General features: G+C 56.2%; 9 protein-coding genes across 9 annotated transcripts; 5 read left to right on the plus strand and 4 right to left on the minus strand.

Moving 5' to 3' along the window:
• Nucleotides 1–82: 82 nt before the first annotated feature.
• J7T54_003454 (phosphoribosylaminoimidazole-succinocarboxamide synthase) lies at nt 83–1012 on the plus strand (the record flags this gene model as incomplete). The annotated part of the gene is made up of 1 exon (XM_051505726.1): nt 83–1012. One exon carries the CDS (start codon nt 83–85, stop codon nt 1010–1012), a length of 930 nt encoding a protein of 309 aa, XP_051362891.1.
• Nucleotides 1013–1212: 200 nt separating this feature from the next.
• J7T54_003455 (uncharacterized protein) lies at nt 1213–2480 on the plus strand (the record flags this gene model as incomplete). The annotated part of the gene is made up of 4 exons (XM_051505727.1): nt 1213–1275; nt 1478–1724; nt 1794–1977; nt 2030–2480. The coding sequence occupies 4 exons, from the start codon at nt 1213–1215 to the stop codon at nt 2478–2480; spliced, it is 945 nt and encodes a 314-aa protein (XP_051362892.1).
• Nucleotides 2481–3028: 548 nt separating this feature from the next.
• Nucleotides 3029–5768, minus strand: J7T54_003456 (E3 ubiquitin--protein ligase pub1; the record flags this gene model as incomplete). The annotated part of the gene is made up of 6 exons (XM_051505728.1): nt 3029–3128; nt 3179–5204; nt 5264–5506; nt 5559–5597; nt 5659–5681; nt 5740–5768. The coding sequence occupies 6 exons, from the start codon at nt 5766–5768 to the stop codon at nt 3029–3031; spliced, it is 2460 nt and encodes an 819-aa protein (XP_051362893.1).
• A 2088-nt stretch (nt 5769–7856) lies between these two features.
• On the minus strand, nt 7857–8599 carry J7T54_003457 (polyadenylate-binding protein 2; the record flags this gene model as incomplete). Its single annotated transcript, XM_051505729.1, has 3 exons — nt 7857–8109; nt 8162–8418; nt 8516–8599. The coding sequence occupies 3 exons, from the start codon at nt 8597–8599 to the stop codon at nt 7857–7859; spliced, it is 594 nt and encodes a 197-aa protein (XP_051362894.1).
• A 1561-nt stretch (nt 8600–10160) lies between these two features.
• Nucleotides 10161–10859, minus strand: J7T54_003458 (uncharacterized protein; the record flags this gene model as incomplete). The annotated part of the gene is made up of 1 exon (XM_051505730.1): nt 10161–10859. The coding sequence occupies one exon, from the start codon at nt 10857–10859 to the stop codon at nt 10161–10163; it is 699 nt and encodes a 232-aa protein (XP_051362895.1).
• Nucleotides 10860–11763: 904 nt separating this feature from the next.
• On the plus strand, nt 11764–15220 carry J7T54_003459 (ISWI chromatin-remodeling complex ATPase-like protein; the record flags this gene model as incomplete). Its single annotated transcript, XM_051505731.1, has 3 exons — nt 11764–11856; nt 11916–15032; nt 15089–15220. 3 exons carry the CDS (start codon nt 11764–11766, stop codon nt 15218–15220), a joined length of 3342 nt encoding a protein of 1113 aa, XP_051362896.1.
• A 501-nt stretch (nt 15221–15721) lies between these two features.
• On the minus strand, nt 15722–16937 carry J7T54_003460 (translation initiation factor 3 subunit I; the record flags this gene model as incomplete). The annotated part of the gene is made up of 3 exons (XM_051505732.1): nt 15722–16087; nt 16154–16751; nt 16888–16937. 3 exons carry the CDS (start codon nt 16935–16937, stop codon nt 15722–15724), a joined length of 1014 nt encoding a protein of 337 aa, XP_051362897.1.
• A 1299-nt stretch (nt 16938–18236) lies between these two features.
• On the plus strand, nt 18237–20328 carry J7T54_003461 (Sterol 26-hydroxylase-like protein; the record flags this gene model as incomplete). The annotated part of the gene is made up of 4 exons (XM_051505733.1): nt 18237–18357; nt 18417–18513; nt 18575–19164; nt 19232–20328. The coding sequence occupies 4 exons, from the start codon at nt 18237–18239 to the stop codon at nt 20326–20328; spliced, it is 1905 nt and encodes a 634-aa protein (XP_051362898.1).
• Nucleotides 20329–21303: 975 nt separating this feature from the next.
• J7T54_003462 (uncharacterized protein) lies at nt 21304–22665 on the plus strand (the record flags this gene model as incomplete). Its single annotated transcript, XM_051505734.1, has 3 exons — nt 21304–21392; nt 21598–21840; nt 21936–22665. The coding sequence occupies 3 exons, from the start codon at nt 21304–21306 to the stop codon at nt 22663–22665; spliced, it is 1062 nt and encodes a 353-aa protein (XP_051362899.1).
• Nucleotides 22666–23129: the final 464 nt, after the last annotated feature.

Genomic DNA, 23129 nt, shown 5'->3' on the forward strand with positions numbered 1-23129 from the left:
ACGATTCACTCGCTGTCGAGCTTGAACAACTCGTACCGGATCGTTAGCGCATCTGTCCAGCCCCTGAGCAAATCTAGGCACCATGTCTACACAGCTGCACGCAGTCACCTCCATCGACCTACCCAACCTCGAGAAGATCGCGACCGGCAAGGTTCGCGAGCTGTACAAGCTCGATGAGGGTACGCTCCTCATGGCGGTCACGGACCGCATCTCAGCCTACGACGTCGTTTTAGAGACCGGCATCCCGGAAAAGGGCGCTGTCCTCTGCCAGATTTCCGCGCACTGGTTCAACGTGCTCGCCAAGGCCGTCCCCGAGCTCAAGCACCACGTGCTTTCTCTCCAGCCTCCCAGCCAGGGGTTGTCGACCATTGAGTTTGAGGCGCTCAAGGGTCGCTGCCTGCAGATCCGCAAGCTCAAGGTCTTCCCCATTGAGGCCATTGTCCGGGGCTACCTCACTGGCAGCGCGTGGAAGGAGTACCAGACTTCCGGCACCGTGCACGGCGACAAGCAGGCCGAGGGTCTCCGTTTGTCGTCAGCCTTCCCCGAGCCCATCTTCACGCCGTCCACCAAGGCTGAGCAGGGCGACTCGGACGAGAATATTTCTCGCGCGCGGGCGGCGGAGATCATCGGGGCCAAGTACGCCGAAAAGATTGAGACGCTTGCACTCAGGCTCTACACGGTGGCGCGGGACTATGCCGCGGAGCGTGGGATCATTCTTGCTGATACCAAGTTTGAGTTTGGCCTGGACGAGGCGACGGACGAGGTCATTCTCGTGGACGAGGTGCTGACGCCCGATTCCAGTCGCTTCTGGCCGGCGCCCGTCAAGGTCGGCGTTGACCAGCCGAGCTTTGACAAGCAGTTTGTGCGCGACTACCTGACGGAGAAGGGACTCAAGGGCAAGACGGGGGTGGAACTGCCGGCGACGGTCGTGGAGGAGACGCGTGCCAAGTACAAGGAGGTATTTGAGAAGCTTACGGGCAAGTCGCTAGAGAATACACTGGCAGCTCTGTAGATTGTCGCTGTTTCTAATAGAACGAGCCAATCCACGATGACACTACTCTACCGACACCGGGGGTGAATCTGCACGCGTTTAAGGAACTTGTCTGGGGTATGAAATGTCGACCAAGACGAGTGCAGAGGTAATCCCAGGCAAATTTTCAGCACGCCCACTACGACCGGCTTCTTCTGCGGCTAGCTTTTTGACTAACGCATATGCGCTCGCTCGTCATCAATGGCCTCAGCCTGGACATGGAGACATCACTATCGCCCAGTCCTGTGAGAACAGCGTGCCTCCACTGAGAAAGCACGGCTTCCACAATGTATTTCCGTAATCACAATTGAAATTCTGAATCAAATGGCCACGCTCAGAGTTCAACCCTGATTACGTACGAGGACGAGCATGATCCGCAATGTTCAATGCTGTCGAGAACATAAACTGGGGTGCATCACAACCCAAGGCTAATCCTCGGCGTCTTAGCCGGCAGCCAATCATCGCCCACGCATTTGTGCTTTCCTCCGGGAGGCGAATATCCTCAACGTCAACGATCACCGCCAGCAACCATATCGACCACCACCCATCCCCGGCCAACAGCGCCTCCTCTCCACTCCCACCATCTTCCGTCTTCGCGTCTGGAACCCGACCGCGACACGAACCCGACCGCGACACGAACCAACAGACAGAATGCTTCCTTTGGCGCGGACAGCCGCCGCAATGGCGTTGCGAGGTGCGTCAAAATGCTACTACGCCAGACGAGCCGATAGAAATGGGGGACTGACACTGCTCTTGGAAATAGTCAAGCCCACGACCGCCATCCTTCCTTTCCGTCCCGTCGCTGCCGCGGCCTTCTCGACGACCAACCCCCAGCACCAAGCCAGCGCGGTCACCCCCCACGGTGCCGGGAGCAGCCTGTCCAAGCCGCGTCGTGAGGTCCCTCTCCCCTCGCAGGAGAAGCCCAAGAGCGTCGTCCAATATGCGCTGTATGTCTTTCACGATTGCACCTCCCCGGCCAAAATGCTAACAAGAGGCGAGGACAACACTCGACATCATGGCCAACTGGGCTCGTCAATCCTCGCTTTGGCCCATGACCTTTGGTCTGGCCTGCTGCGCCATCGAGATGATGCACCTCTCCACCCCTCGATACGATCAAGATCGCCTTGGTATCATCTTCCGTGCCTCTCCTCGTCAGTCCGACGTGATGATCGTCGCGGGCACTCTCACCAACAAGATGGCCCCAGCCCTGCGCCAGGTCTACGATCAGATGCCCGAGCCCCGCTGGGTCATCTCCATGGGTTCGTGCGCCAACGGTGGAGGTTACTACCACTACTCGTACAGTGTCGTGAGGGGGTGTGACAGGATCGTGCCCGTCGACATTTACGTGCCTGGCTGCCCGCCTACCAGCGAGGCGCTCATGTACGGTATCTTCCAGCTGCAGAGGAAGATGCGCAACACCAAGATCACCAGGATGTGGTACAGGCGATAAAGAAAGAGACAGACGGACAATGGAGCAATCTGGAACGGGGAACACGCGGGGAGCGACTTGAGATCTAGTACCGAAGCCTGTTTTGGCGGCTTTGATATGCCACCTTCCCTTTGTCAAGTGTACATATTAGACAGGCCATGGTCGGACGCGGACCTGATCGCGAATGCAACAGACTTCTTTCAAACGAGTGCCGCAAAGTGCATCACTGCGCGGTGTCCTGTCATTGACGTTGTATACATAGAAAAGAAAAACCAAACCGACCGTACGGCATGGTGCTGCCGGCACGTGGCCACTGTCCAAGTCTGATCTTGTTCTATGCATCGACAGCTAGCTAGTTACCTGCGCAGTGTGTGCTCGGAAATCTGGCCGCAAGCAGACCACCAGCGCCAACCATCCCAATACGAAGAACCCAGGACACGAGCGTATAATGAAAAGAGAACAAAGTCAGTAACAGATGTTGGTGATGTTGATTTCGCAGAGAATGGAGTTCTGCCGCCCGATTGACGACCGCTTGCTGTCAAACAATCGATATATACACTGGTCCTTCTTTATTCCTGGCCGAAGCCCATGGTCTCTTCTACGGCGATTGTGAGCTTTTGTTGTAGTGTCTCCAAGTTCTTGTACGGCGGCAAGTCCAGCCGATTGAAGCTGTGATTCCGTTAGTCAAAAGTCATCTCCATGCGTCTTTTGCGACTCACCATGTATGTGCCTTTGGAAGGTTTGTTGCTTCGCCAGCTCGCTCGATTGTGAATCGCCTAGGGCCATCGCTGCCCTGAAGATCTTTGAAGCCGTTGACCGGGATGCGCGAGGTACCCGTAGTGAATTGCAGCAGGCGCGACTTTTGCTCGCCGTCCCATGATCGTACGGTTTGCCAGAACTGCTGCACCACCTCGTCCGACTCAGTGTAACCGCGATAATCTGTGTGTTTCTTCCAATCATCGACATCGATCTCGGCGATACCACCAATCAGCAACTCCAGCTCGCGCTCATCAAAAACGTTGATGAGATCGTGGGGAATCAGCTCCTGGAATCCCTCCTTGAAAGCTTGGAATTGCTCTTCGATGCGTTTCTCGATGCGCCATTTGACCATCAAGTCAACGTATTCCTTCTTGTTCTCGTTGGTAACTTCAATGTCCCTGCCACCAGGGATGAGATCTTCCACGGTCATGACACCAAAGCGCTCATCCTCGGTGGAGAAAGTTTGCTCGAGAATGCCACCGCTAATGTCGTTGTCGAGCATCCACTGAAGCGACCTGTGGAAATCGGCATCGACACCCTCCATATCAGCCAGAGACACCGCCTTGCCAAGCACCATTTTGTACAAGGCACCAATGAAAAAGGCGTCCAAGAAACGGCGATGGAAGATGGCCAGTCCCACAACGCGACCAATAAACTTGAAGTAGTTCAAGTGCTCAGGGTTGATACCGGAGTGAGGGTTGATCTGAAGTGTGTAGTTGTCGTGGGCCGAGTACTCGAACAGACAGTAAAAGGGGTTGAACATCTCGTGGGAAAGCAAGAAGAAGAACTCCCTCGACACACCACCATAGTCGAGACCATCCTCGCCGTCGAACTTGACCATGAGTCGCTTCTTGAGATCAGTCGGCGATTGTCTGGTAATCTCAGCAAATGAATCCTCAAAGATATGCGAACGTCTGATTTTGATGTGGCATTGCCCGCTCAGAATGCGCATCGCGGGCTGGGAGCGGAAGTAAATGAGCTTCCTCCTAAAGTCACGCTTGTACTGCGGTACGTTCTGGTCGAGCGAGCTTGGTAGTCGGGGATCGTCCCAGGTTGTAGTTTTCGTGTTGTGGTCCACGAAATAGACCCTGGCAGTGTTCGTCAGGCGCATCTCCCACCCGCTAGGCAGGGGACCCAACTGCGAGACCGGCTGCTGCTGGATCTGTCCATTTGTGTTGTTCTGACCGCCGTACATGCGAATGTACTGTTGGCGACGGGGGTCGACCCAGGTGGTCGTGCGCGTATTATGGTCAACGAAGTATGGACGGCCTTCCGGTGTCCACCGCTGCTCCCAACCACCGGGCAACTCTCCACTGCCAGGGCTCGTGGCACCAGTGTGGATGGTTGTGTTGCTGGCGGCACCAGCCGCACTCGCTGGACCCGGGGGTGGACTACCTCCTCCTCCGGCTTGAGATGGGGAACTTGAGCCAAAAGTGGGCGAGTTGGCCCCGGTGCGGTCCTCTGGCAGCGTACGGTCACGGTGCCTCTGCCTCTCTACTTGTGTGGCGGCCTCGCGATTCGAGTTATCGGCAGCGCCGTTGGCAGACGGCCTGTTCCAGCTTGTTGTACGGGTGTTGTGGTCGACATAGTAAGTTCGGCCGAGGTTGTCCTCGCGACGCTCCCACCCAGCAGGAAGGCGCCCCTGTGCATCCTCAAATGGACTGAGTTGGCTGGCCGAACGGTTGGCTCCTCCGGGCCCGGCCGAGCTGCTATTGTTGTTGCTGAGGCTGGATGGTCGCTGAGAAAGCGAGGCCGCCCCGGCCGACAAGTTCGGGCCATTCTGGCTAGACATGGAAGATCCGGGCCGTCCGTCTCCGACCGGTGTGGAGAGATTGGAAGAGCCTGCGGTTGTATTCGGGCGGGAGGCTGCAGATCCTTGTGCTCCGCGAGGCGGTGCGCTGAGGTCGCAGGACAAATTGACTATGAGCTTGCCGTGAACAACGAGGTTATCCGTCGACTTTTTCAGATCCCGAGTGAGCATCTGTTCTGTTGGGAAGTTAGTTTACGCAGACTCCCTCACAGCAGCTAGCGATGTCAAAACTGACCATCAGCCTCGGGTGTTAGCTCAGGCATAACATCGCCGACTTTAATGTTGATAACGCCGAGGAAGCCTTGGTCCTTCTTCTTAAACTTCTTTTGATCGAAGACTTGGATCGCAATGATGCTTCCCTCGTTAACACAGAAGTCGAAACTCTCGTTCCAATACGGGTTCAGTGTGCGCTTGCTGACGGCCGTCGTCTTTGTCTGCTCGCCATTGACGGTAGCGACCGCGAAAGGATCGGGAAAGCCTGTTGAGCGGTCAGTGCACTGGTTCCCTAAGACGCAACTTGCGGTACGTACGGAATACATCTCGCTTGTAGAGGCCATCGGCGGCGATAACTGCGATGTCAGTACAAATGGCTCTCAGATGTCGATAGTTGGGTCGGCAAGGGCGACGAACTTGTGACGCGGAGGTTGGGCCTTCTACAGAAGCATTAACTCAAATCTTTCTCTGTATAGTTGTCAAGAGGGGAGCACTCACCCAGCCTGCGAAGATTCGGCACGGCTCATGTTTGTATTGACCGTCGTCGAGTTGATGGTAGAGCGCTACGAGAGGCCACCAACGGCGTCGAATACTGTCGGAGCGAAATCAAGCCTGGGCTAGGTTCAAGCACCACCAATTTGAGCGAGGAGATGTAGATGCGAGTTTGGCAGGCGTTCACAGCCTCTCGAGCAGTTGAAAGCAAGATGCAGCCAGCGAGCGATGATGACTGGGCCCGACGCAACAGCTGTGGCAGGACCTGGGGCTGTGCACGACTCGTGGAGGCGTAGGTTGGCGTCGCTCGAGGTTGTTTGGGGACCGTGGCCGGAGAACAGAAGCGCTACTATGCGGCCGTATCGTTCGGGTGGACGATCAGCCCAAGGGGAACCCAAGTGGCGACGGTGGCGGCAGGACTGGGTGGTCGTCGATTAAGATTCGATGAAAGAACGATGGAGGGGAATGATGAATGGATGGTTCGTCTGTAACAAGCGGGCGGCTGACAGACGAGGGGCCACAGGACCTGGGCTAAGGTGCCTGTATGGTTCCAGGTAGGCCGCTGGGCCGGGTCTTGCTTGGGTGGGTGCTTATCGATAGGTCCGTATGGGAGTTGGTTGGACTGGGAAGGCCCTGGAACTGCAAGATGGCTCTACGGGGCGTATGTCTAGCAGTCGCTCCAAACGTCATGCTCGATTACAGTATTCTTTGTAAAGTTTTGTCACGACAATGTGAGCATACTGAGACCAAGGATCGTAAGTCTAGCGCCCAGTCCGCGGATACAGTCGCCCGGAAGCAACAACAGCTGAACATATGGAATTAATCGAAACGAACAGTTGATGCAGCTGCTTAAATGACAAATCGTGGTGAGAACCCCTTGGCGCCTACCCAACGGGCTCCAGTGCATGTCCTTTTGCTTCGCGACATACTTGCATTAGATAGGTAGGTAAATAGCACCAATTGCTGGGTACTAGACGCTGAAGATGTGTTTCTGAGATGCTGTCACTGTGAAGCTATGCAACGTTGATATCAGCAGCGTTCCCGTCAGACCGTACTATGGAATGGCGTGGTCAAGGCGGCTGGAATCAGTCGGACCTGTCACGCTGCTCACCCATGATGAGTGGCACTTCAAGGCGGCCTTCCAAATCAAATTGTTCTGCCTTCAATATGAGATACGACTACGTGATGGCAGATAGAATTGTCGAGCTTGGACTGATCTTTGTGGTCGCCTGACTTTGATCACTGTCGAACTCTCCGTCCATGGTGATGGGTTCATATGCAGCCGCACCCGGCCTTGGTAGTGGAGGAAGTAATTATCACGCGAATTCTGTGCTCCGCAACACTGATATCTACTCGAGTTTAGGTAGATATATGGCCATCACGCATTGCTTTGTACATTGGACGTACCGGATATCGCGTGGGTTGGCTTTCGACTGTCCTTTGGCAGAGTTGCAGGCCGCGTGGACGGCATGGCGAAGCCAATCCGCCAAGGTGCAGCGAGGAATACGGCACACGATCACCGATCACAGCGCATCAATCCTTGTTCTGGGTGGGAAAGGGCGTATCAGACTGATTCAGACCATGGACAGGTGCTTCTTCCGCTGATTTAGTATTTGCTTGACATGATTACTCACCAAGTCTCAATGACAGAGGCCCCAGTTGTAAGTTAAGGCACGCTTGGCGTACAGCTCGTTCGGCTACGTACGCATCGTTCACAGCCATAATTTTTTCATGCACATGTCGTTCAAGAGAAAAGGGAATATCTTAATAGGGCCTCGGTACGCCATAGGCTCCAAACTTTGATTGAAAGAACCAAGCAAGAATGCCAACCTGAACTCCAAACTACTCATCCTTTTCGAACCCTCCATGCTGCCGAGTCTTGTGCGCTGCTGCTTTCCTCGACAACGGCTTGCCTTGCGCAACAGACAGTGCTGGAGAGTCGCACGTCCGTCTCTCGATCATTGCGGGGAATAAACATCTCGACGAATAGCATAGGCGCCATGTGAGAATGGAATACCCATCCTACCCATCACCAGATCAGGGGCTGTGTACTGCGGCCCGGGGAACGGAATCCCGAGAGGCCTCGCCTGAGGGGCCGCTTCCAAAGTATCAAGTCCCTGCTCCTAATAAGGAGTGTAGCCTCGTCCACGACCGCCTCGGTAGCCACCGCGACCACCTCCTCCCCGAAAGCTACCACCACCACGTCCGAAGCCGCCCCGGCCAAACCCTCCGCGACCACGGCCCCTTCCACGGCTCATTCCGGGCACGTTTGTGCGCTTGGGGGTGACCTTGATGTTGCGGCCCTTGAGAACGCTCTCGTTCAAGACCAAGGCCTGGGCGACGAGGCTGGGTTCGCAGAATTCGACATAGGCGTAACTGTGATCCACATTAGAGAATATTCGTGCCGTATCTGCGTGGTGCTACAAACCCTTTGGGCTGGCCGGTGAATTTATCCAAAAGAATGGTGACTCGGTTAATCGATCCACAGCTCTGGAAATGTTCCTGGATCTCCTCTGGTGAGACGGAGTAGTCCACGTTGCCCACGAAGACGCTACGCGCATCAACCGACTCCTTGTCATCGGCGAGATCTGCGGATTGCTTGTCGAGCGAAGCTTGCATCTCCCGTAGCTTCTCAGCCTCCTCCTCCATCTCTTTCACGCGGCGCTTCATGGCCGTGATCTCTTCCTATAAGCCGTAAATCCGTGTGTCAGTGCCACCTCTTGCAAGATCCTGTAGAATCATGGGAGTCATGGGACATATCCACTGTGACTACCTGACGAACCTCATCGTTGGGGTCGACTTCGCCCTCGTTCTTGGCATCTTGGTCGACAATGGGAACGTCTTCTGGCTGTTCGGCGTCCGACATGATGCTAGCTGCGATCGGAAATTCGCTTGGATTTTGACGAGGCTGTGCAATCTAGAGTTAGCATAGAGAACGGTGTGTTTGCGACCAGGGCGAGTCGCGTCGCGCACAAGTAGTGTAGACAAGGGGTGCAACATACAAAGGTTGGCTGGAGTCGATAGGAACGATGCTGAGGGCCAGGGAAGATAGAAAGGCTGTGGCTATACAGTTTGCGAAGGCAGGATTGGGCGCGCCCAAAGTGCAGATTGAATCGTGAGGCACAACTTTCTGCGCGCCCAAAGATGCTGTGAGTTTGATCGGCCGGCACGTCACGAATTCACTCTCAGCTCAATGTGGGGTTCAGATCAGGCTAGAGATGTGGCTGCAGGGTAGGCAATTATCGGACCCCGAACATTCGAGTCAACCCACGCCAGTTGCATGACACACGACCATCGTCAGGCTCCCTTACTTTGTTCTTCGATACCTTACTTGGGAAGGGTGCTAGCTCCAAAGCTTGCCGGTAGTCAGCCATATGACGGAGATGTGACCAGTGACCCAGGCCTTCCGAGGCTGCTCTCTTCAAGGCGCATCATATTCCATATAGTACCAGGTAATCTGGGTACGTCCTTGTCGACAGACTATCTCCTTTATGCAAGTTCGCGAACATGGCCAGCGCCATCGTCGAAGCTGAGCCCTTAATTAATCAGCAGTCTACATCCACAGAGCGAGCAATCTTCCTTCTCGGAGGCGCAGGTGCAGCTCACATCCTCGTTCAATAGTCATCGCGCCAATGCACGTCAAATACTATCCTCGCGAACCAAGGACTACTTCATTCTAGGTCTTGTCACCGTAGACGTAGCACTGTTGCTCTTGAACATTTTGATTAAGCTTACAGCGTGCGAAATGCACCAGAGCAAAGAGCCGTGGGTACGAGCAGTCTCGCAGGCGCTCCAGAGTATCGGGGTTAGATTCAGCTTGGTATTCGTGCTGGAACTGGTGACATGTCTTTTCGCTTTCGGGCCAAAGTAAGCCAAGCCAGTGATAAGTTTGAGGCTTCGCAAGCTGATATTGTCAGGTATCTAGCCTCTTAGTTTCATGTGTTCGACTCAGCCATCATTGGGCTTGCGTTGATTATGGGTACCATGACGAGTGGGGTGGTTACAGACGTTGGCTCCCTGGTCATCGCATTGCGTCTTTGGCGGCTGGCACAACTGTCCGACGTGATTGTTCTTGATGCACAAGACAGAGTCCATGGGCTGGAGCAAAGGAACCAGGAGCTCAGCGACGAGATTGTGGCCCTGAGACGTAGGCTAGACTTATATCACGTGTAGGTAGCCTCATGCAAATCTGTGGGCATCATCATTGCTCATTGTATTGGCGAACACTCTGGTTCGAGGTATCTTGCGACCGTATTCAGGCCATAAATCACAACACCGCCCATGCCGATCGTTACATCTTCAAACGCCGCCCATGCAGTATGCTAGTTTCCGTGACCCTCCGTAACAATGCGTCGCTCAAACTATATCTTAGTGGTTCTGACCAGATATGTGCAAACGAAAGTCCGTCCCTCGACCGATGATCAGGATTAGGTGTGTCTGCTTCGCTTCCCACCACCAAACCCATCTTTGCCAAAGTCGAAGAAGTCATTGAAGTCTACCCCCAGGCGCCGCTTCGCGCCAGCACCGCGGCCAAGCGGCCCGGCTTGTCGCGTCCCAGTCCTGCCACTCCGCCTTGTTCGTGAGCCATGGTTATTGGAGGCGTTGTTGTGTGCCCGATTGTCAGAGAGGTCGAGCAGCTCGATGTCAGGATACTGATGGTCGGACTGGAACGTGAAGCTATCTTGGCTGGGAACGATGAATTCTGGCTCGCGGATGTCTTGGGGTGCAACGTCCGCAGGGGCTGTCGCAGGAGCTGTCGCCGGTGCCGGTGCCGAGAGGGCTGGCGTAGTTGAGGGGGCTGCGGTGGAAGTCGAGGTTGGCACTGGAGCAGACTTGTCGGATTCGTCTTCATCGCTCTCGGCGACGGCTGGGCTCGCTTCTCTTCCAGTCCGTCGGTCGGCTATCCACCTGTGTAGGCGTGACCGACTGTTTCCCTCCAGCAACTGACTATCCTTCTCTAACAGAGCGAGCAAGTCATCGAGGCAGTCTTGATATCCCTCCGCTCGCGCTCTTGTCTCTGCTGCTACCGACGACTTGTACAACTTCGTAACAGACAAGGCGGCAGATTTGAAAACATCGAGGAGCTGCTCAGGTGACTCATAATGGGCAGACTTGCTGGCGTCCATACCGGATCGTGTTGATTTCCAACCAGACAAGGATGTTACTGCATGGAGAGTTAGTAAAGAAGGTGTTGAACCCAAGCGGGCGATGCATCGTACGAGTAATGACTGGTTTGTGTTGGAGAATTGGCCCAAGCGGAGGGTAGTGGCGTTCAACGTTCCTAGTGTCGATAGGCAGGGTGGTCTTGTTGAATGCTGGAACCAAGAAGGTGAAAGAAAAAGCACCGCGAGACTCGCAGATCGTCAATGATGTTGCTGAGATAGTCTGGCAAGGGTGATGTGTGGCTTGGAGATGGGTGATAGGTTGGGTCTCAGGCGTTTGCAAATCTAATACCTGACGCCTGGAAATCCAGACGGCACTAACCGAGGGGTAATAACAGGTACCTCATATGTAGCACGTGGCCCGCTCAAGTGCGGGCCACGTGATCATTTACGGAATAACAGCTTGGACATATCTCAGATAGTTCCTGTTATCAAAATTGCGTTATTGAAGTAAAGCACGAATTATACGATATTAGATTTTCCAATTTTCCAATCAACCTGGTAGTAATTAAGCAAGTCTGACAACCTTCCGGGTTATCATTATTCCGCGCCGATAGAGTGTGGGGCGTGTTGCAGGGGTACTTGGCCATCGCGCTAACGCCGAAGTCGCCCTTCTAACGTGCATCTCGAGATTCAACTTTCGTAGTTTGCCTCCCCAGATCCATCTCACTTCACAATTGTCGCGTTAAACCTGCAGTCCATGACAGCTCCCAGGCTCTCGCAGAATAGTGAAGCTCTGCGTCAAACCGTCTCCGCCACTCGTTCAATCGCAATTTGTATCAAACGCGATATTGCAAGCCTCTAGACGCGTCTCGGATTGGAAGCTCGCGTTAAGAGGTTTGGTCGTCAAAAATCAACGCCAGCCATCATGGCCCCACGATCGTCGCGCAACAGCGGTGTTGACACGGACGCCGACGCATCAATGTCTGAGGCGCAGGATGCTCGGCCTGTCGACACAATGGTATGGAATTCTCCAGTCGTCCCCAGAGATAGTTGGTTCCCTGCTAACCTGCATTTTAGGACGTCGATGAGACCCCTGACTACACCGACTCTGATACGCAACCAAATACCACAGCTAGCAGCGTTGTCGGCGAACCCATCGACGGTCGCCGGAGGCGAGCTGACAACAACCACTTGCAGAAAGCAGTCTTGCGAAAGAAACACGACAGTCTCGAACAGTACAAAGAGGATGACACGATCCGGCGCTTCAGATACCTCTTGGGCCTGACGGACTTGTTCCGCCACTTTATTGAGACTAATCCCGACCCCAAGATTCGCGAAGTCATGGCCGAAATCGATCGTCAGAACGCAGAGTCGAGCAGAACGAAGAAGGGCGGGGGCCGTCAAGGCGGCGCCAGCAGCGGTCGTGTCCGTCGCACTGAAGCCGAGGAGGATGCAGAATTAATCCGCGACGAGAAACGCGGTGGCGCTGCCGAGACCGTCTTTCGAGAATCGCCGTCCTTCATTCAAGGCACCATGCGCGACTACCAGGTCGCTGGCTTGAACTGGATGATTTCACTACATGAGAACGGTATCTCCGGCATTCTTGCAGACGAGATGGGCTTGGGAAAGACGTTGCAAACGATTGCCTTTCTGGGTTACTTGCGTCACATTTGCGACATCAAGGGACCTCATCTTGTCACCGTACCAAAATCAACACTGGACAATTGGAAGCGCGAGTTTGAACGCTGGACGCCAGAAGTCGACGTTTTTGTTCTTCAGGGCGCCAAGGACGAGCGACAAGAACTTATTCAGAACCGCCTAGTCGATGCCAAATTCGACGTCTGCATCACGAGTTACGAGATGGTCTTGAGAGAGAAAACACACCTGAAGAAATTGCCCTGGAAATACATCATCATCGATGAGGCCCATCGTATCAAGAACGAGGAATCCTCGCTGTCTCAGGTCATCCGACTGTTCCATTCGCTCAACCGCCTCCTGATTACTGGCACACCACTGCAGAACAACCTGCACGAGCTGTGGGCTTTGCTTAACTTCTTGCTACCCGATGTGTTCGGTGACGCAGAGGCTTTCGATCAGTGGTTCTCGGGCGAGGACCAGGACCAGGATCGAGTGGTGCAGCAGCTTCATCGCATCCTCCGACCGTTCTTGCTCCGCCGTGTCAAGAGCGATGTAGAGAAGAGCTTGCTGCCCAAGAAAGAAATCAACTTATACCTAGGAATGTCCGACATGCAGATCAAGTGGTACAAGAAGATTCTTGAAAAGGACATTGATGCTGTCAATGGCGCAGGCGGCAAGCGTGAGTCCAAGACAAGGTTGCTCAACATCGTCATGCAATTGCGCAAATGTTGCAACCATCCCTATCTTTTCGAGGGTGCCGAGCCTGGTCCGCCCTATACCACTGACGAGCATCTGGTCTACAATGCAGGCAAGATGGCAGTGCTGGATAAGTTACTGGCCAAAATGCAGCAGCAGGGCAGCCGCGTGCTCATCTTCTCCCAGATGAGTCGTCTACTAGATATTCTTGAGGACTACTGCGTGTTCCGCCAATACAAATACTGCCGTATCGACGGTAGCACCGCGCACGAAGATCGTATCCAGGCCATTGACGATTACAACAAGCCAGGGTCGGAGAAGTTTATCTTTTTGTTGACGACTCGTGCTGGTGGCCTGGGCATCAACCTTACGACAGCTGATATTGTCGTTCTGTACGACAGCGACTGGAACCCTCAAGCCGATCTGCAAGCTATGGATCGTGCGCATCGAATCGGCCAGACGAAGCAAGTGGTCGTGTATCGATTCGTGACTGATCAAGCTATCGAGGAGAAGGTTTTGGAACGAGCGGCGCAGAAGCTCCGTTTGGATCAGCTGGTCATTCAACAGGGCCGTGCCCAGGTTGCAGCCAAGGCCGCTGCGAACAAGGACGAGCTGTTGAACATGATCCAGCACGGCGCGGAAAAGGTGTTCCAACAGAAAGAAGGCACTGGCCTCGCCGCCAAGGGCTCTGATGTGACCGATGATGATATCGAGGCGATCCTGGCTCAGGGTGAAGACCGCACGAAGCAGCTCAACGCCAAGTACGAGAAACTGGGTCTTGATGATTTGCAAAAATTCACATCAGAGTCGGCGTACGAATGGAACGGTGAGAATTTTGCCAACACGAAGAAGGACATTGGCATGAGCTGGATCAACCCGTCCAAGCGTGAGCGCAAGGAGCAGTCATACTCCATGGACAAGTACTTCCGGCAGACAATGTATCCGAACCCCTCGAAGGAGACGAAGCCAAAGGCACCCCGCGCGCCCAAGCAGGTGCCCGTGCACGACTACCAGTTCTACCCTGCCCGCTTGAAGGAGCTGCAGGAGCGGGAGACAGCGCACCACCGCAAGGAGATTGGGTACAAGGTGCCGCTGCCGGAAGGAGACGAAGAGAACCTGGCCGAGCGCGAGGCCGAGCGAGACGCTGAGCAGCAAGAGATTGACAACGCCGAGCCTTTGACGGAAGCAGAACGCCAGGAGAAGGAAGAGCTGGCGACGCAGGGATTTGGCGAATGGAACAAGCGAGATTTCCAGCAATTCATCAACGGATCAGCCAAATCAGGACGCACCGACTATGAGGGCATCTCGGAGGAGGTTGATAGCAAGACACCAGCCGAGATCAAGCAGTACGCCAAGGTGTTCTGGCAACGCTACACGGAGATTCCCGACTACCAGAAGCACCTGCGTGTCATTGAGGATGGCGAGGAGCGCATCAGACGGGTCGGCCACCATCAGAAGCTCCTGCGCAAGAAGATGCAGCAGTACCGCGTACCGCTCCAGCAGCTCAAGGTCAACTACTCTGTCTCGACCACGAACAAGAAGGTCTACACGGAAGAGGAGGACAGGTTTTTGCTGGTGTTGCTCGACCGATACGGCATTGACTCGGAGGGTCTGTACGAGAAGATGCGGGATGACATTCGGGACTCGCCCCTTTTCCGATTCGATTGGTTCTTCCTCAGCCGCACGCCTATCGAGCTGTCGCGACGGTGCACCACGCTGATCACGACGGTCGTCAAGGAGTTTGAAGACGTCCCGTCCAAGAACGGCGCGAATGGCAAGATGAAGAGAGAAGAGGAGGATGACGAAGACAGCGTGCTGAGCTCCGCGCCACCCAAGAAGAAGACCAAGAACGGCGTGAAGGTAGGTAATGCTGCTCGCAGAGCATGTGGAAACAGGTACTAACCGTCTCCTCGCAGAACAAGGCGCTCGACAACGTCAAGTCAAGCAAGGCTAGCAAGGCCAGCTCTAAAGCGCCCTCGAGGGCGTCGAGCGTTGCATCAACTGCTTCGGCAGGGGTGTCCAAGTCTAAGAAGGGTCGCAAGAAGTAAACAGTTGCCACTGTGGGCGGTTCGCGGGGCGTTGACGGCATAGAACTGGATCAAGGCGTTTGGTGCAATTACTGACTGGCTGGCTGGCTGGATTGAGGACGAGGCACAGTCGTGAACTGACAGGTTTACACATTTGGCAACTAAAATCACTGTAGAAGCTTGATGATGAATTCGAGGAAGAAGCAATATCCATGACATACGTACGAATTACATACGTTGAATCACGCTACTAGCTGATCTAGTTCGACCCTCCCAAGTCCACGCCTGGCCGCCCCCTTTTCTCCTCTCGTTCCTTTCGTTTTGTCTCGTCTCGACCGGAAACACGACATTGGCGGGCCTTTGTCCCGCCTCCCCTACCGTTAACGCCAAACCAATGCAAGAAAGCAAGCCGAGGCCGAAGAAGAAGAAGGAAGGAGAAGAGCGTTTTTCTTGGTCTCTTTCCCATTTGTAAAAAAAAAAAAAGAAGAAAAAAAGTTCAAAGCGCGTCTCTTTCTCAGCGCATCACGACATCCTGTTGATCCTCTCCCTCTCGACCTCGTACAGAAAGTCAAAGTAGCCCTTGTCAAAGTGATGCACGCGGACGTAGCCGTCCTCACCGCCCGAGGCGTACGACTTGCCGGTGGGATCGGCGGCGACAGTGTTGAGGGGGCCAAAGTGGCCACGCACACGGCCAATCTCGTCCTCGAAGACCTTGTGGTAGAAACGGGCCTCGAATTTACCCTGGCGGGCCGAGGTGCGTGTGACGTCCATGGCGGCCTGGCCACCGCCGAGGATGACAAAGTCCTTTTTCGGTGTGATGGTGGCCGAGTTGAGGGGGGTGTCGGCGGGGTAGGTCTTGAGGACGGTGAGATCGCGGGCGGCGACGAGCTGGGTTTGTGTTAGTATCGGGCTACTCTGAGAAAACGAAACGGGGGAGGGGGGGGGCATGCGTACCTTGGCCGACTTGTCCTTGCAGGCTGTGATGAAGTAGGTGCGGTCCGCGTTCCACTGCAGGTCGACAATGGGCTGGTTGAGCTCGTGGATGGGGATGTTGTCGATGAGTTCGCCGGTCTTGGCGTCGTACTGGCTGACGCTGCCGTCCTCGTGGCCGGCGATGATGTAGCGGTTGAGGTAGGAGAAGCCGGCGACGGTGGCCTTGCTCTCGTCGCAGACAATGGTGAGGGCGCGCTCGTCGGTCTGCTCGGCGGCGGGGTCGGGGTTGATGTCGAAGACGACAATGTTGGAGAGGTAGCCCATGCGCTTCTCGGTGACGCCGAGCAGCTTGGTGCCGTCCTCGCTGAACTCGACGCGCTTGACGGCGGTGGGGAACTCCCACGTCTTGAGGTTCTTGGCCGACTTGACGTCCCAGAGGCGGATGGTGTTGTCGGCGGAGCCCGAGGCGATCATGGTCGTGGTCGGGTCGACGTCGACGGTCCAGATGGCACCGACGTGGCCGTGGTAGGTGCCGAGACGCTCGCCGTTGTGGGAGTACCAGGCGCAGATGTGCTGGTCCTTTGCGACGGAGAAGATGAGGTCGCCATCGAGGTTGTAGCTGGGGACTGTGTTAGCTCCTGGCACGGGTTCTGAGGGCATCGCGACCATCGTGGAGCCCCTCCTCTCAAGGATCTCTGCTTTGGTTGGAGGGGCAGGGTGGGCGCAGAGCGATGGGCAGGGAGAGCTGGCCGTACCGGATCTGGGTGAGCGCACGCTCGTGCCCAGCGAGGAGAATAGGTCTCATGGCGGGCAGTTGTGATGATCGATAAAGTCGGAGTGGTTGGTGTCGGATGGGGATCTCGTTCTTTTCAGTATGCGTCGGTCAAGGTCGGACGGGGCGACGTTGAATTTTTGGCGGGTTGTGCGTTTTGGTGGGGCCCAGACGCGGGGAGTCTTTGGCACCTCTTTTGGCTCAGGAGAGCTAAAGCCGGTGAGGATGACCCACTATAGGCCGTCGGGGTGCCAACTCGGCTCGTGGCTGGTGCAGGATTGTATGACTCTCCATCATCTAGCATCACTATGAGTCGAATAGCGAACATGCTGTGTGGTGATAGGATTCTCTGACTGTCCTTGCCAGGCTGCTGCCTTGGCTCAGCCGATTGGCGGTGCTCTGGCGCCAGCCGACCAGTGACTGCGGTTGCAAGGTACAAATCAACAGGTAGGTTGTGGTGCATCATGCGCAACAAGGGGTTCACTTGATGTCGAAATACATTTGAGTATCAGTTGGCAAATGTGTATCAGTATCTTTCAAAATGTTTCTGTTAATTTTGGTTCCTACCAAGAGCACTATCGCATTGGAGACAGATTGGGCCATGGTCTCCAGGGTAGGCTGCATCACTGAGGACGGACGGCGGCCACTAGGTGCGCATGTGAGTGTCACGTGTTGGACACCCGGAGTGCGCGAGTAAGATTTATTATGTACGCTTGGCCCACAGAATCACTTTGCGTCCCAATTAGATGCGCGTGGGCCGGATAAGGCTGTCTATCCGTACTTATGTGTGCATTTGAATGAGGCTGTCTATGTGTACGCCTGTGAGGCTGCAGAAAGTGAGGTTTGCGTGAACGATGTTTTGGCCACTGACCCTCGTTCATCGAGCTGTAGCCTGTACTATCAAGACGAGAACGCGTGTTGACAGTTGTTTCTGATGTCGTGTACAGCTGTCACATTAGTGTCTCAGGGCTACGTACTCCGTACTCTGTATTCACCACCAATCTCTTAACAGAGCTGGACGACTGCAATACGTCGAACTTGATTCGCTCCTTGTCATCTTCTAGCGGGGCGGAACACCCTCCTCCCGGGATCTTGGCCCCCCACTGGCGGCGGCCGACTCCTTCATCAAACGCCAGATCGCACGCGTGAAGTGGCCAGCCTGCGGGCAGGCAGGCAGGCAGGTCCGAGAGGGCATCATCGTTTGGCCTGGTACATGTGCATACACAGTTCCATGCACCTCACCACCGCCTTGTGTAGGCCCCCTCGCACCACTCTTCACGCATTGTCTTTAATTACATAGTAATAGTTGGTACTGAGGACCTCTCGTACAGAATGCGGTCACTTTTGCTGGGCTTCGCGGTCCTAGCGGTCCTGTGGCTCTCGTATGCGCTGAGCAGTTGGAGGCGCCAGCTGCAGAGAGCCAAGGCGAGCGGCATACGATACTACATCTCACGTATGTTGATATTCACTTGTCGCTAATGAATAGGATGGTATGAGCTGACGCGCCACCAGCTTGCTCGCCATGGTGGATTCCCTGGCAGATGACCCAGACGCTCTGGACACCTGCCATCAAGCTTCTGCCCAAACCGCTATGGGAGGCCTGGCTGCCGTGAGTCTTCCCTCCATCCTTGACTGTCTATGCCTGCTCTCGACTGACCAGATCGTTGCAGACCCTTGACCACTGACTACTCCTGGAAATGGCGTCACGACCACTTTGCCAAGTTTGGCGACACCTTCCTGCTGGTGCACCCCTTTGGCCTGCACATGTACACCGCCGAGGCGGGCGCCATCAGCGCCATCACCACCCGGCGGGATCACTTCCCCAAGCACACGGCGCAGTACGACATTCTGACCCAGTTTGGCAACAACGTACTCACGTCCGAGGGCCCGCTCTGGCGCCACCACCGCAAGGTCACCGCGGCCTCGTTTAACGAGCGCAACGCCGCCCTCGTCTTCAAGGAGAGCATCCGCCAGAGCCTCGGGCTGATCCGGTTCTGGGAGGAGACCAAGGGTCGCGGGGCCACCCTGCACACGGCGGAGCACGACACGATGCGTCTGGCGCTCAACATTATTGGGTACGTGGGCTTTGGGCTCAAGCTGCCCTGGCCGCAGGAGAAGATGCCCGCGGATGCGGATGCCATGAGTGCCAAGTACGGCAGTGTCGCACCGCCCCAGGGGTACAAGATGAGCTTTGTCAATGCAATGGCTACGCTGCTGGAGAATGTCTTGACGCTGCTCCTCGTCCCTTCGTGGCTACTGTGTAAGGGCTAACTACGCCGCCGAGAGAGAGAGAGGAAAAGGGAGACCACCGCTGACAACTTTGGCAGGGCTGATTCCGTACGAGCCCACGCGCGAGGCCGTCCAGTCGCGCCACGACTATGAGCAGTTCATTGACGAGCTGATTGATGTGAAGATTCGGGAAGCTGGCCAAGGTGAGCACACTGACGAGGGCATGGACATCATGGGCCAGCTCGTGCGGTCATCGTACGACGTCGACTCGGCTGGCAAAGCCAAGCTCAAGACGGACACGAAGGCTGTCATGAGCCGCGACGAGATCCGAGGCAACGCGTTCGTGATGATTGTGGCTGGCCACGAGACCACGGCCAACGCCATCCACTTCACCCTTATCCAGATGGCCAGCTGCGCCGCCTCGCAGCGCCGACTCCACAAGGAGCTGGACGAGCTGCTGGGCGACAAGAACGTGGAGGACCTGGACTACGACGAGTATCTCAACCCTCTGATGGGGAGCATGGTCGGCGCCTGCATGAACGAGACACTCCGCGTGCTCCCGCCCGTCATCGAGATGCCCAAGATTGTGACGCCGAGCCAGGACCAGCCCCTGGTGGTCGACGGCAAGAGCTGCGCTGTGCCAGCGGGCACCATCATCACGCTCTCCGCCGCCGGCGTGCACATGAACCCTAAGCACTGGCCCGAGAAGCCGAGCCGTCTGCGGCCCGGCGAGGACGATCTGCTGGACTACGTGCCCGAGCGCTGGTTCCGCAACAGTAAGAGCGACGAGAAGTTTGATGTGGAGGACGAGGGCGAGGACTATGGCGGGTTCAAGGGGCGGGACACGAGCGCGTCGCTCTTCCGGCCGGAGCGAGGCGCCTACATCCCGTTCAGCGAGGGCGCGCGCGCCTGCCTGGGGCGCCGGATCGCGCAGGTCGAGGTCATTGCCGCCCTGGCCGTCCTCTTCCGCCAGTACAGCGTGGAGCTGGCGGTGGACGAGTGGGCGACGGACGAGGAGGTGGCGGCGATGGACCGGCCGCAGCGACGGGCCCTGTACCAGAAGGCCATTGACAAGCGCGACGCAACCATTAGGGGGGCGAGCTCGCTGCTTACGCTCAAGCTGCGCGGGGACGATGTGGCCCTGCGGTTCGTGAAGAGGGGCGAGGAGAGGTTTGTCGACTGGCTGGAGGAGTGAGGGCCGCTCGGTACGCACACAATCACGACATACGCCAATCATATCCGTATAGAACAATGAATCACAACATGACAGTCAACACGAGGAGAGCGGGAGGGGGTTTACTATACTATCCTCCGTCAGCGAGGGTGACTGACATTGCAGGCTGGTCGCTGTGATTGTGTGCAATGATTGGGCGCGCAGCAGGCGCGTAGCAGGTGACGCGAAATGAGACGAGGTCGACAAACTGGTGGAGAGATCGCCATGGATGGTTTGAAGGATCATCTTGGCGTCAAGCACCGAGCAAGGGAGCGCCGTATTCAGCAGCACCGGGTAGGCGACTTGACTTGGTCGCTGTGCCCACCTGTGTGACCTGACTGGGAAGCCGCAGCAGATGGACGTCGACTCCAGTCTCCAGTCTTCACCAGCCACCGCTTTCTGTCCCCGTTTGCAGAGAACTGTGCAGGCTGCACGGACGATGAAAAGTCTGGTCGCCAAAAGGCGGTGGCTGGGGAGCACTGATGAGTGGGTAAGGTAGAGAGAGGGACTGGACGTGAAGAAATGCCCACTGCTGGCAGTGCTAGGCGGCCCGGCCAAAAACGCGCACCCGCCTAACACGGGTGTTGCTGACCCCCCAAATCACAACATAAACAATCGGAAGCCAAGCCCCAGGTGCAGGCAGGGCACCCGCACAGCGCACCCATCCAACTGTCAGGCCCCGAGACCCCCCCAATCCGCCAGCATCATCACCATCGTCGCCCAGGCCGCGATGCTATAAAACTTCCCTTTTGCTCCAATCCCCCCGTCACCAGCCACACTCTTATCTGGTCGCGTACTGTCGCACTATCGATCTCTCAGGGAACAGGCATCGTATCTGTACCCTTGACCCTCGAATTCTTCCTCAGCGGATTGCTGAACAAACAAATATACGCTCCAACTTTATTGCGCCCGCGCTTGACCTGACCTGACCTGACCGCATCGTCACAACAGCACACAATGGCTACCGCTTCCTCGACAAACAGCTGGCTCAAGGCCCAGCGCAAGGGCGACCTGCAGACTCTTGCTGAGAAACTCAACCTCAAAATGTATGCATACCTCTTTCTTCCTCTTCCTCGTCACTTGCGACGTAGCAATGGATGCCACCGCCGGCTGGCCTCGCGCGCATCGTCGCGTCGCGCGAACCAAACAAGACCTCGAAGCCTGCCTCAACTCCCCCCCCCTTTTAACCACCCCCCACACATCGCTCAACCCCTCTCCTCGCCGACACATGCTGACGCGATGCCATGACAGACCCAACGGCAAGTTGAAGAGTGAAATCGAGGCCACCCTCGACAGCTACCTCGCCGACAATGCCGCCACCTTGTCGTCGCGCTCCGACCTGGCCGGCTACTACAACAGCCGCTCCAAGGCCCTTGGCTCTCCCCTGAAGCGCGATTCCCAGTCAAGTCGCGAATCGATTGGCGAGGACGTCGAGAAGACCCTCAAAGTCGCCAGGAGGAAGGCCTCCAAGGCCGCAGAGGACATGGTCAACGAGTGAGTTACCCCGACACGAGCGCGCGCTCGCGACGGCCCGGCGCATCCATCGATCGCACAGGCATCAGTCACTGACAGAAGGGGCAAAAAAACAGAGTCGAGACTGGGTCCACCGCCCTCGTCCAGACACCTGGTCGCACGCTGTCGCAACAAGTCGCGCGTATCCCCCTGCCTGCGACGCCGGCCGACGTTGCTCGCGCCGTCGACAACTCGACCGTGGCCGTCCGCAACCACGTCTCGTCCCTGTACCGCGATTCGGGCGTGGGTGACACCACCGTCGCTGCGCGCGACTGCATCTCCAGCGTCCACGCGCTCGTCCTGATCGTCGCCGCCACGGAGCTCTTCTTCATCCGCCCCGCCGTCCTGCCCAGCGTCTACGCCTTCACCGTCCCCGCCAGCGTCAACATCGTCACCCGCGCAGACTGGCCCGTCTACCTGCCCGACATGTTCACCCTCGTCTCCAAGTTCTTCTGGTCGCCCGCCCTCGTCTGGTTCTTCACCAGCTTCATCGTGCCCACCTTTGCCGGCTTCTTCTTCAACCTGGGTGCCACCGCTCCCCACAGCGCCTCGGGAACGGGCGCGCGCACCCGCGCCCGCGCCGCCGTGCAGGGCCCCGAGTACCGCGTCGATCCCTTGACCTTTAGCATCGCCAAGGCCCTGGTCTCCTTCCTCGTCTACGGACAGGGCGTGACCTTTTATGGTCTGCTGCCCGAGACCTCCATTGCGAGGCTGAACGGCGCCGTCTACGGTGGCTATCAGGGCATCCTGACTGGCGCTGCTATCACCGGCATCGCCAGCTTCTACGATGCCATCCTCAAGAAATAGGCCACTCGGCCGCGACTGACTGGATGATGGAGTGGGAAAATGCGGTGAGCATCGCTGGTTCACGAGGAAAAAGATGTGTCCATTTTATGAGCTCGTCACACTGTTCCTTGTTCAAAGACGGGCGTTTGGGAGGCGTTTTCTTAACGGGTGTCGCGTGCCAAGGAGTTCGCGCGAAACAGCCCCCTTCTTCCTTTTTTTTTCGATATGGATACCACAAGCTTTTTTTGTAGTACATGCCGTGCTGGAGGTTGCTTGCAGGATTTTGGGTCACCTTATTGTTTGTTAATGCCTTGCTGGTGCTTTGCGCTGCTTGCTTGCTTGCTTGCTGGGTTGTTCATTTTGGGCGGCGGAGGGAGGCCAACGAGTGACGGGCGACAGGAACATATATCACTTGCTCTCTCGGTTCAACAGCATGGTTCTCCTGCTCGTGATGTCCATCTACAGTGAAAGCAACACATAGAAAC

The sequence above is a fragment of the Emericellopsis cladophorae genome, assembly GCF_022114955.1.
Source record: "Emericellopsis cladophorae strain MUM 19.33 chromosome Unknown NODE_16_length_390664_cov_118_533041, whole genome shotgun sequence".
Taxonomy (NCBI): domain Eukaryota; kingdom Fungi; phylum Ascomycota; class Sordariomycetes; order Hypocreales; family Bionectriaceae; genus Emericellopsis; species Emericellopsis cladophorae.